Below are 12,878 nucleotides of genomic sequence, written 5' to 3' on the forward strand. Positions count from 1 at the left end.
ATGACATGAGACAAAGTATATGTGAACTGCTGTATGAAAAGTGAATTTACTCTGTAAATCTTCACCCAGATCCTAATAAAAAAAAAAAAAAAAAATGGTTGCACCCTCAGTCACTTTAAATATTCAAAGTGGCTGCCTCATGTAAACAATCAAAATGGCTGCACCCTCTGGACAGTGGAAAGTCAACATCTAAGGTTGTCTCCCTCCTTGCTATTTCCCTTCCTACTCATAGGGCACCAGCACCATCATCCCTACAGCCCTTGGTGACCAGGGCTGATCTTTAAGTCAATTCTCAGGTCCCAATACCACTTGGAAATATTCAGGTTGTTGGTCCCGTCTGAGTAGCTGACAGTTCACAGCTCTGACTGTCTCTGTACTCACTGTTTTCTTGCAGGTTTTTCCACTAGTTGGTGTCTAATCCACTTCTGTATCGTTCCTTTCAAAGCTCAGGGCTCTAAGATTATCTTCTACATCTCTGTCAACTGGTTTTTCTCTTCTTTGTTGAAGAGGGTCTGTGTCTCTTGTCTGCCTATTCATCTTACCAGACGTTCTCCAACTTTGAATGTTATACTGCTATTTTATTACTTACTAGGGGAAACTGAAATAAAGACATTTTCAGATAAAGATTGAGAGAGTTTACTGTGCACACATTCCCTGGAAAACCCACTTAGAGAAGATTAGCATAGTAAAGAAATTGAACCTAGAAGGGAGGAATGGACTGTAGGAAGCAGTAGTGTGCAAAGAATATGATAAATCTAAATAAACATTGACTATAAGCAACAACAGTTGAAAATATATATCATCGTCATCATCATCAGGGTTAAAAAGATCTAATTTCCTGGAATTGTTAAGAAGGAGAGTAGAGCTATTTATTAAATTTAGACTTTAAATCATTTATGTTAAACATTTGAAAAATAGAAATAGAATATATAACTTCTTGATTAACAGAGAAATAAGAAAGCTCAATTCATTTGGAAGATTGAAATGAAATAAAATAAAAGAAACAAGGAAAAATTATGATAACTGGAAAACACCAAGTAAAATAGCAGCAGAATAACCTCTTCAACAAATTATATGCAAAATACATTTTCAAAGATATTTCACAATTTGCCACTTGGTCAGAGTCTTGGCTTAAAAATATCTGAACACAAACCCTGAATCCTTAAATTATTAAGAATTTCACATTCTTTCTATATATCTGTTAGTATATTTTGCCTGTTTGTATTTGTTTTCTGTTTGTCTCATCTCCCTTGTTAGGATATTAATCTTGATATGTAGCTTTGCTTTGAAACCACTATAGAAGTGGGTTTTCAGTTATTCATGGGACAGGAAATACTTGGCTGAATCAAGTGATATGTGAACTTGCCTATAAAACAAGTATTATCTCTGTAGATGGCACTTAGAGGACTTACCATCTTTTGATGGAAGCCACTTTGTTGAAAGTCATGATAGGGAAAAATAAGAGCAGAAACAATGGTGTGATGTAATTGTAGTGATTATAGCAGTAGAAGCAGCAACAACTACCATAATTGAACACTTCCTTTGTGCTAGATATTGCCAAAGTAATTTGTGTCTTGCTGTCTTTACAAATAGTTAAAGTTGAGTCAGGGTCATGCAGCCATGTGATACCTTTCTGAAACTGCACACTTAGTAGCATCATGTATGTATGTCTCAGATATATTTGTCACTACTTTCCATTTTTACATTGCTGTGTACTCACAACTATATGCTGTTTGGTTTATTGGTGGCAAAATGGCTGATGTAGTCTAAAATCAGTTTTGGCTGCTACTTATAAATCATGCTGTACTTGCTGTTTCTAATTTTTAAAAGTGCAGAATTTCATAAATTTAAAAGGAACAATCTTATAGAATAAGTTCACTTCAATACCCGTAAGATTAGAGCCACCAAATGATCAGCCACATTTGACTAAACAGATACAGTGCCTTCCTTACTTTTGCTACTGCTTCTTAAGCTAAGCTTCATCATGAAAAATAGATTGCTTTGTGACAGACTCCAGATTAATTAATGACTGTGCCTTGGTTAAAAATTAGATAGCAAATCATTTTAATTGGGGCATAAGCATCTAGGCTGATGTAAAGTTCAATTTAATGATTATGTTTCCTCTAATAAGGTGAACATGTCTTCCTTAGCAATTTCCTTTTTCATACATAGATTAAGAGCCAGAAAAGAAGTAATTATAAAACATTGTTTATATATTTTGTGAAATTAAATGTTTAACTTAATTCTTCAGTTTATTGGTTGTCATAAATCCTTTTATAAAAAATTCTTCCCTGAACTTCCAAATTCCCCCAATCAACAATTACTTCTCCTTATTTTAATGTTCCTATCATGCAGTCAATCAATTCTGCTCCATATTTTATTACATACATGTGTGTTTCACTTTGATTATTAGATTATCAGTTCCTTAGCAACAGGGACCCTACTGTATACATGCTTATACTCGCCTCCTGCCTTCTTTCCCAAGCCGTGAGTTACTGCCTTGCTCATAGTGAGTAGTTTAAATTGTGGCAGGAATTAAGTAAAGTGTGCAGATAAAAGTTGAGAAGTTACTCCACCTAGACTTAGCAGGGAAGGCCAGGAAAGTGAACTATCTTACAAGGAAAAGAATGGAAAGAGAAATACTGCTCTGTGAACATGCCCTGTGTCATAAACCACTGCCACTGAAGGGATAGGGCTAGTCCTCAGTTAGCCGAACTGTGTAAATATTTGTTCTGTCTCTCCTTTGTAGTCATGAGTAGTTTCTTAGTCTAAATACATTATTGATTATTTTTCTGGTGACTAATTTATCCAACCTCTTTATTGTGGTCATTGTAATTAAGGACAATTATAAAACTAAGATCAGGAATTTCCCTGATTGAAAAATAAAACATATTGTAATGGCTTTTTGTGGCTGGTCTTTGTGGACTCATCACTGCTAATATGTCTTTGTCTTTGTTTGTCTTGATGTGTTTTAAGTCTTTGATGTGTTTCATTTAAGTGTTGTGGTTTCTTTCTGGAAGCTGAGTTGATGATGTGTAAAGAGTCAAGTGCATTGTGGTCAAGCCATCTATCCAGTTGACTTTTCCAATTCTAGACTGTCTGGGAGTTCTTAATTCTGGAGAAGGTGTTTTGCCTCAAAATGACAATTCTCCCCCAGATTATTATACTTGGCTAGGCAGATAAAATGATGAGGGCTTTTATCTCTGTCTCTCTTCAGCTTGTCTCTTCTCTTGTCTCCTTCACATTGACAAATATCATATGTAATTGAATTTTAGGGTGCATTCAGTTCTTAAATGCCTGGTTTTCCTTGCGTCCCCCATGCTGTTTTGTCTTTTTTCCATCACTTCTCTGATTCCTTCCCTTAACCACCTAGTGACTCCTCTCTATTTTTCTAAATGAATGCTGTCTGTCATTCTGCACTCATCTCTGTGATTCTTGCTGTACAGAGAGCATTGCTGTATTTCTGTGTTCATACTTACTCTCCTTATGTGTTGTACTAAAACATAGTTTTTCTCCATTTCCTGTCCTCTTTAATTTTCTTCAGGATTAACTTTGACTTAAGGCTTTTCTTTTCTCGGGTTCATCCTCTATAAAGTATTCTGTTTATATAAAAAGTTTCACTGTTGGTTAAAAGTGTGTTAGTTCCTAGAGAGCAAAACGAGACTCCTGGGTCGGTTTTCTTTCTTCTAAACCTTCCCCCAATAGCATAATCCTTTTCTTTTTCATTACTGTTCAGTTCTTTTCTCTTCTTCCTTTACGTGTGCCACATAATATTGCTAGTATCACTAATCAGATCATTCAATGAGAAGTCTCAGTAAAATCACTTGCAAAAATCATAGGACTTCAAGCATTTTGTTCAATCCGTTTGGTTCTCTAATTTCACATACTGCTTATAGCATACCCGGATTTGGACAGTGTTCTCCTCAGTGGGAAGGACTCTTATTATGTGTCTGGCACACACTGGTATTCTACAAATACCAGCTCCTGGTGATGCTAATGACAGTGGTGATGGAGTGGGTGAGTGTTTTGAAGGCAAAAGGACACAGTAGGAGGAGAACAGAGATACCAGTAATGAGGTAAGAGTAGTGGGAGAGTGTGAGTCAGGAAGAGATAACTGCTGGAACAGATGGATTATAACACATTTAGTTTGTCTTCATTCTCCTGCCTCTGAGTTTCAAAAGCAACCAGCAGTACCATGTAAAGTATCCCAAAGCTGCACTAGTAGTTGTGTCCATCAAACTATCCAGAAGCCTTATTTTCTCATTACTTCATTCTATGAGGGTATTGGAGAACAGATTCTTTCACTCTGTTATCTTTAGTCACCCAACTCCAAGGGAAGGGGGCGATGGGAGCCTCATAAGGGTCATTAGTTGCCATTGAGTCCATTTCAACTCATTGCAACCCCGTGTGTGTCAGACTTGAGCTGTGCTCCGTAGGGTTTCCAGTCACTTTAAGAGTTACCTTACAGCATGGTTTAAAATCAGGAAAGGTGTACGTCAGGGTAGTATCCTTTCACCATAATTATTCAGTCTGTATGTTCAGCACATTATCTTAGAAACTGGACTACGTGAAGAAGAACATGGCATAAGGATTGGAGGAAGGAAGTCTCATTAACAACCTGCAAAATGCAGGTGACACAGCCTAGTTTGCTGAAAGCAGAGAGAACATAAGCACTTACTGATGAAGATCAAAGACTACAGCCTTTGTTATGGATTACACCTCAACATCATGAAAACAAAAATCCTCATGAGTGGATGAATAAGTAGAATCATGATAAATGAAGAAATGATTTAAGCTGTCAAGGATTTCATTTTACTTGGATCCACAGTCAACACCCATGGAAACAGCAGTCAAGAAATCATTTGACATATTGCAAATCTGCTGCAAAAGACCTCTTTAAAGTGCTGAAGAACACAGATACCACTTTGAATACTAAGTTGTGCCTGACCCAAGCCATGGTGTTTTCATTCCCCTCATATGCCTGCAAAAGCTGCACAAAGAATAAGAAAGATCAAAGAAGAATTGATGTCTTTGAATATGGTGCTGGCAACGAATATTTAATATACCATGGACTATCAGAAGAATGAACAAATCTGTCTTAGAACAAGTACAGCCAGAATGCTCCTTAGAAGCGAACATGGCAGGAGTTTTTCTCATCAACTTTGGACATGTGATTAGGAGGGACCAGTCCCTGAAGAAGGACATCATGCATGATACAGGAGAGGGTCAGCGAAAAAAGAGGAAGGCCCTCAACGAGATGGACTGACACAGTGGCTGCAACAGTAGGCTCAAACCTGGCACCGATTGTGAGGAAGGCACAGGACTAGACAGTGTTTCATTGTGTTGCACATAGAGTAACTGTGAACCAACTTAACAGTACCTAACAACAACAGGCATTAGCTAGGAGCCCCGGTGGTGCAATGGGTAACCAAAAGGTTGGCAGTTTGATCCCACCAGCTGCTTGGTGGGAGAAAAGACCTGGCCATCTGCTTCCTTAAAGATTATAGTCTAAAATGGCAAGGAGGAAGGGCAGAGTCCCAAACCAAAATTTTTTGGGTCACGAAAGAAGAAATGGAATATGTAACAGAATTTTGAGAGAAGACAAGCCTCTTCATGAGGGAAAAATGGCCCTCAGCCAGGCCCTAGCCCCCACTGCCTGTCAGATTGAGGTCCTAGTTCCCCACTCTTCCACAGAAGGGAACAAAAGGTGGCTCCCCTGACTTGAGCCCAAAAACCCATGTCCTCTCTCGCTTCCTAACTCCTCTCTGTCAACCATATCCTTTGTTGTGGAGAAATCTACCACCCTGAATTTAGAAAGTGATACTAACAGGGATGGTGCTTCATAAGGACCCCCTACAGTCCCTTGTCTTCTCCAAGAATGCAAGGCCACCCTGCTCCTCCCTTAAAAGAGAGAAGGAAAGGAAGGGGAAGGGAAGGAAAGGGAAGAGAAGAAAAGATTACAGCCTAGAAAACCCCATGGGGAATTTCTACTTTGCTCTATAAGGTCCCTATGAGTCAGCACTGACTCAAGGACACAAAACAATAACAAGGGTTAGCTAGGCCAAAATGGGATACAGTTATAACTAAAAGTTCCTGAATACCTTCCAGATTTAATTTAATTCTCACAGCAACTCTCTAAGACAAACATTCTATTAGATCCATCTTACTAGATGGTATGGTCCCAGTCCTACTATGTCACTGCCCTGGAGACATTTCTCGTGGAAGCCTGATTCCAGCCCCCGAGAGGCTCTGGCTTCTCTCTGAGCCTTCTGCTGCTTTACCAGTACTCCTGGTGTTTTAACCACTCTATGAAAAGCAAGCAAACCAACCAACAAAATGCTGCTTTTGTTGTTTGTTTGTTTAGTTCATATTGTTGAGGGAGAATGAAAGGGAGATTCCATACTAGATGTGTGGCAAATAAGTTTTGCATCTCTTCTCCATTCCACTGTGCTTGTTGTCATTCCTATGGTCTGTGTTTTTAGATGACATTGTAATGTTGTAAATGGTTAATGAGGAGTGATAACTCACACATGATATGTCCCTTATTGAGTGAAAAGTGATGATAACTAATGATGCAGATTGAGAATCGTTGGCATACAGATTTATCTTTCTTTTGCCTCTACCATCCAAATTTATTTTGAAATTGAGTTTGGGTTAATGATGAATGAAAGTTTTTAAAGTAATTGTCACCACTGGCCAGTTTCATTTTCTATTGCTATGTAAGTGAGGGACTTTCTTTGCTTTTCTTGTTTTAAAATAATAGAAGAAAAAAAAAGGAAGAAGAGGAGTAGCATCTTAGAAATCTACAAATATATTCACAAATATATGACATTAATTTTCTTTTTGTTCTTACCTAGGGATTTGGAAAATAAGATATTTTTTAAATGTCATTTATCTTTTCTATATCTCACTGTAGTAATGTTAGTATAATTGGGATTCCACATATAAGTGAAATTTTAAAAAAAAGAAAGTTATTTTAGGACTCTACTACTAAATTCCCTTAGATTGTTGTCAAAGTGACCTACATCATGCTGAATTCATCTCATTAGAAAACACCACCATTATGAGTTTCTACTGTGTATGGTATTCAGAATGAATCTTTGTTTCATTATAATCATCTTTGTTACTTAAGTTTCAAGAGAATCTCCACAAATGTGTTTTCAATCCTTGAATTATTATATGTCCTCATATTTCTGTTCATCTTTCTGGTATTTGATCATTATTTATTTGACAATTATGTATGGGGCCTTATTAAAAGCTCCCCTGTAGATGGAATCCAGACTTGGGTGCCATTCAGGCTGGATAAACTCCCAAGACTATTGCTCTGAGGCAATCTTTAAACTTTGAACCTTAAACTCACACTATCTCCTGAAGTCTTCTTTGAACCAAAAATAGTTCATCTTAATTAATAAAGTATGTCTGCTCTGAGCATTGTGCCCTTTTTAAAAATTTTCTCTGTGAGATCAAATCAACAAGGACAACTTTGAAGATCAGATGGGAAGCTTAGGGAATAGTGAGTTTAAGATATGGTGATGGATTGATTTGAAAAAGGATAGCAAGAATGGTAGCATAACTTGATGAACATAATCGATGTCACTGTATTATATATGTAGAAATTTTGAAATAGTATATTTTTGCCTATGTATACTGTCTTTTTTTTTTTAAAAGCTCCCATTTAGATGTGAACATCATCTAGGTCTGGGTAGCCATCTGGTGATTGTTGGCGTGCAGGAATATGCTCTCTTTGGCTGGGGCTTGAGAACAGGGTTTGGGGATTAAAGCGGGGTATCATCCTCTCAGTGTTCTGCTGAAGTGTCTCCGTTTGCTGTGAACCTCCTAATAAAATTCATATGCTGAAGTTGGAAAAGGGTTATATAGATATTATTCCTGTAGACTCTATTGATTTCACTTGAAAATTAAACCTTAACTTGAAATGATGTAAATGATGGTGCCATAAATTTGGACTTATTTTTCTTCATGCTATTTCTATTTTTCAGTTATTTTACTCTGTTATCTCTCATTTGTTTTAGGATTAGCAGTTTCCCTACAGCTGTTACATGGAGACATTGAACAAATCAGAAGAGAATACTCATCGGTGTTTTCTCACGGAGTATCCATAACGAGGAAGTTGGGGTTTTCTAATATTATAATGCCTGGTAGGTAACTATGGAGTCTGGGTGGTGCAAGCAGTTTGCAGTCTGCTGCTAACCTAAAGGCTGATGGTTTGAACCCACCCAGTCACTCAGCAGAGGGACCTGGCAAACTGCTCTGTGAAGGTTATAGCCAAGAAACCTTATGTCTGCTCTATAAGACATGGGGTCACCATGAGTCAGAATTGACTTAACAGACAAGGATTTCATTTTTGGTAGGTAACTTGGTAAGAGCCAAGGTGATGAAATATGGGTGTATTGTCTGCTTTTGGCTCTTGAGAAATTTTTCACATAGTCTCCTTTATAGAGTTCAAATGGACCGTGCTAAAAAATAAAATGAAGCATGTGATTAAACAATGAGTAAATTAAAAATAAAATATTTTTACATTTTCTTTACATTGGGGTGGGTAATTTTGGGGGCTATGATTGCATTTTATTATGAGTATGGTAAGAGGGGAAAAATGAACTAGTATCCAGAAAATATTGTATCCCTTGATGGAAAATGTTGGTGAAATTGCTTAGAGGATATTCTCATAAGTTTTAATAAGAACAGTTAATTAGCAATAGTTAGCCTATCTTGGCTGGTATGTATGTGTGTGTGTGTGTGTATACAGATTGTGTGTGTGTGTGTACACATACATATATATGTAATACACAGCCACATACAGAAGACATATATGATTCTATAGCTTTTCTAGTTCTTTTTGTGTATATAATTAAGATCTTTATTTGCACTCAAGACCCTAAAAATGTATGTCTTTTGTATATGGAAAAGGTATAAGTTAAGGAAATACACACTAAAATAAATGCCAAATTTATTGAAAAGTTGAGCATTTTGGAGTGGCACAGTCATAATCTCTCAACCAAAATAAGCTAAAAAAAATACACTCCTTCAACTCTTATGTTTGTTGTTGTTAGGTGCAGTCAGGTCAGTTCCAGTTCTCAGTGACCCTGTGTACAACAGAACAAAAGAGTGCCAGATCTTTTGCCATCCTCCAATCATTGCCATGCTTAAGCCCATCCTCACAGCCACTTTGTCAGTTCATTCTGCTAAGGGTCTTTCCCTTTGTCACTGACCCTCTACTGCACCTCAATCCTTATAGCAGTTAGGATCAACTGTGCTCTGGTGACACAGTGGGTTGGCATTTGGCTGCTCACCAGAAGTTCGGCAGTTAAACCCATCAGCTGCTCCATGGGAGGAAGATGAGGCAGTCTACATCTGTACAGATTTATAGCCTTGGAGACTCTTTGGGAGTTGCTATGAGTTATAATCAATTTGATGAAAGTGGGTTTCATTTATCATGTACAAGGGTTGCTATGAGTAGGAATCGACTCAGTGGCAATGGGATTGCTTTTTGGTTTTTTTATCATATGCAATCCAAGGAGTTGAGCAAGAAGGGTATAGCTTGCTGATAAGAAGATGTTTTTAGCAAAACTTAGTTTAGTTCATGTCAGTAAGCATTGAGCATTGACTCTGTGGTAGGAGCTGAGAGTATGAAGACTCTTTCATTCTACAAATATTTATCGAACACTTTCTATGTATCAAGGCATTCATCTAGATACTGGGGACACGACAGTGAACACGGGAGAAAAAAATTCCCTTCATTCATGCTTCTTACTTTCTAATGAGGAAAATGATAACATGTAAGTAAGATATATATGTTCAAGAATGATAAGTGCTAAGATGAAAACCAAGGCAAGTAAAAGGGCTAAAGAGTCTCAGAGGTGGTAGTGTATCGATAGGTTGAAATGTTAGGTAGGTGAGAAATTTAGGTGAGAAGGTTATTTCAGAGTAGAGACCTGAAGGAAGTGAGGAATCTATACAGATAGAAGCATTGTAGGCAGAGAGAAGGAGTACAAGGTCCTGAGGCAGTAGAATGCCTGCCATGTCCAAGGACCTGCAAGGAACCCAGCTTGACCAGACCACAGTAATGGGTGTGGAGAAAGTGTTTGAGGAAAATCATATGTGACCTTGTAGCTCACACTAAGCACTTAACTGTTATACAGAATGAGGAGGAAACAACTAGTGGGTTTTGAGCAGAGGACTGACAAGCTAGTTTACATTGTCTCAAGATCATTCTGGTTACTGTGTGGAGATTATACTTGGAGCGGGATAAGAGAGCAGAGTAGAAACAGGGAGACCAGTGTGAGGTCTTTTGTAGTAATCCAGGTGAGGGATGACTATGACTTGGACCAGAGTGTTAGCAGTAGAGATAGATGGTTGGTGAGAAGAGTCCATGTTCATGCCGTCAGCTGGGTTACAATCTAAGGTGCAAGACACACTACAATTTTTAAGGGGTTAGAGGGAGGTGATAGAATCCCAACCTGGGGTCTTTTTCAGGCTTCCTGGAAAGAGGACACCTGAGCCGAGTCTTCAAGGCTGATGATTTGAGGCCCACATCTCCCGAGTCATTATTCTCACTCCTGCATGGCACCGATAGCAAACACTTGTTCTCATATGGAAAGAACACACAGTCATAACTAACAAAGTGCCATATTTAATGTTAAAAAGAAATTTCTGAACTCTAAAATTGTTTGAATTTCTGTAATTCTGCAAAAGTCAAAAGTTTGTGAAAGAATAATTTTTTAAACACCATTGATGCTTTAAGGCTAGGACAAATTTTTTTAAAGTCTAATTGTCATTTAGTAGGTATCAGAGGTACTAGACATCTAGGGATTCTCTGCTGTGACTGTGTGGAGTGGGCAGTGACTTTCAGCAAACTTAGGTTCTAGGTGTCTCTCCCTTTATGCATCTAGACCTATCATTTTCTTTCTCTTTTCCTTCCTTGTTTGTCCTTTTCTTCTTCGTCTCCTCTTCTTCATGTCTCTCTCTCTCTTTCCTTCCCCCTTCTCTTCCCCTTCCTCCTCCTTTTCAGACCTTACTTTACTGCTAACCAGAAGGTTGGTGGTTCAAACCCACTGGCCACTCCTTAGAAGGAAGATTGGGCAATCTACTTCTATAGTGATACTGCCTCAGAAACCCAAGGAGGGGTCGCTATGGGTTGGAGAAGACTTGATGACACATAACGACAAAACAATCCAGTATTGCTGTTGGGTATCATTGAGATGATTTCAACTCATATTTCGAATCGATTTGACTCATGGCTACCCTTCCTTGTGTTTCCAAGGCGGTATCTCTATGGAAGTAGATTGCCCAATCTTCCTTTTGATATCTAACCTTGGAATAGTATAAGCTACACAGGTTATTATGGCTTATATTTATTGAAAACATTTTATATATTTTATCCTTTACTCTATAAGCCCAAGAATGAATTTTTATTAGTCATTGGGTTTTATTATAAAAGGCCATCACCTTATGTTTGACTTAGTCTCCCATAGTAACAAAAAGTTTTCACCTGTTTTCTAGATATCAGAAGCTGGAACATACTGTATTAAGTAGTAGTATTTGTCATTGCTGCACATACCCTCTCCCTGGTCCACAACCAAGAAAAGGAGAAAAATAGAAAGACCAAATGAAGTACTCTTAGTACTGACCTTATTTTTAAGAATGAGACCCTCTACGCCTTTGTTTAAATTCCATGTGTAGAATGAAGCAAGAGAATGAAGGCAGGACACTTGGCACAGCTTTGAGACCCAATGGTAGAATTGCTATGAAAACAGACCTTAAAAGATACAGAAACTGACTTCCGGTAAGAAGGAGGAATAGGCAGACAAGCAACACAGACCCTCTTCAACAAAGAAAAGTAAAACCAGTTGACAGAGACACAGAACGTAATCCTGGGACCCTGAGCTTTGAAAGGAACTATACAGAAGTGGATTAGGCACCAACTAGTGGAAAAACCTGAACGAAAACAGTACAGAGATGGTCGGAACTGCGGACTGTCAGCTACTCTGATGAGACCAACAGCCTGAATATTTCCAAGTGGTGTTGGGACCTGAGAATTGACCTAAAGATCAGTCCCAGTCACCAAGGGCTGCATGGACAACTGCTCTGGTGGCCTATGACTAGGAAGGGAAACAGCAAGGAGGGAGATAACCTGAGCTGTGTACTTTCTGCTGTCCAGAGGGCACAGCCATTTTGATTGTTTACATGTGGCAGCCATTTTAGATAATTAAAGTGACCAAGGGCACAGCCATTTTGAATGTTTATAAGCACCGGCCATTTTGGATATTTAAAGTGACCGAGGGCGCAGCCATTTTGAATGTTCACAAGTGGCAACCATTTTGGATTTTAAAGAGACAGCATTCTCATTCAGATTCCAGGGACCTAAGAACAGGCTTTGTTTGTCAGGGTTGGCAAGGACATATGAGAGGCTGATAAAGGAGGCAGGTAAGTGCTGTCAACAAGTGAATAGAGGAGCACAGCACAGTACCCTGCCTGTATAGATAACATACAAACAAAACAAAGAAAACAAAAATTGTGGGCAAGTCACTCCAACATGTAATCACCAATTAAATATAAATACAAAAATGTCACAATGCCTCGGAGACAACAGAGCATCACAGTCCAAACAAAAGAGCAAGATAAAGCAGGAGAAACAAGGGACAAGGATACAGACCCAAAACACATCCCTGAGGAAGACACAGCATTGGAACTCTCTGATAAGGAATTCAAAAGAATTATATTTAGGTATCTTCAAAGGATTGAGAGACAGACCAAGGAAAACACAGACAAAACCCTAGAAGAATTTTGGAAGAAAATACAAGAACAAAATGACAAAATAAATGAAAAATTAGAAATGATTCTAAATCTGTAGGTAGAAATCC

General features: G+C 38.3%; 1 protein-coding gene across 1 annotated transcript in view; it reads left to right on the forward strand.

The window, feature by feature from the left end:
• Positions 1–12,878, forward strand: part of DOCK4 (dedicator of cytokinesis 4) — a 353,512-nt gene that overhangs the window by 134,192 nt on the left and 206,442 nt on the right. Inside the window, exon 13 of the mRNA XM_007945030.1 lies at positions 8,031–8,156. Coding sequence (XP_007943221.1) covers positions 8,031–8,156 — 126 coding nt within the window. The remainder of the gene's footprint in view (positions 1–8,030; positions 8,157–12,878) is intronic.

This window comes from Orycteropus afer, unplaced genomic scaffold (genome assembly GCF_000298275.1).
Source record: "Orycteropus afer afer isolate SDZICR_OR568_19922 unplaced genomic scaffold, OryAfe1.0 scaffold00007, whole genome shotgun sequence".
In the NCBI taxonomy this organism is placed as follows: domain Eukaryota; kingdom Metazoa; phylum Chordata; class Mammalia; order Tubulidentata; family Orycteropodidae; genus Orycteropus; species Orycteropus afer.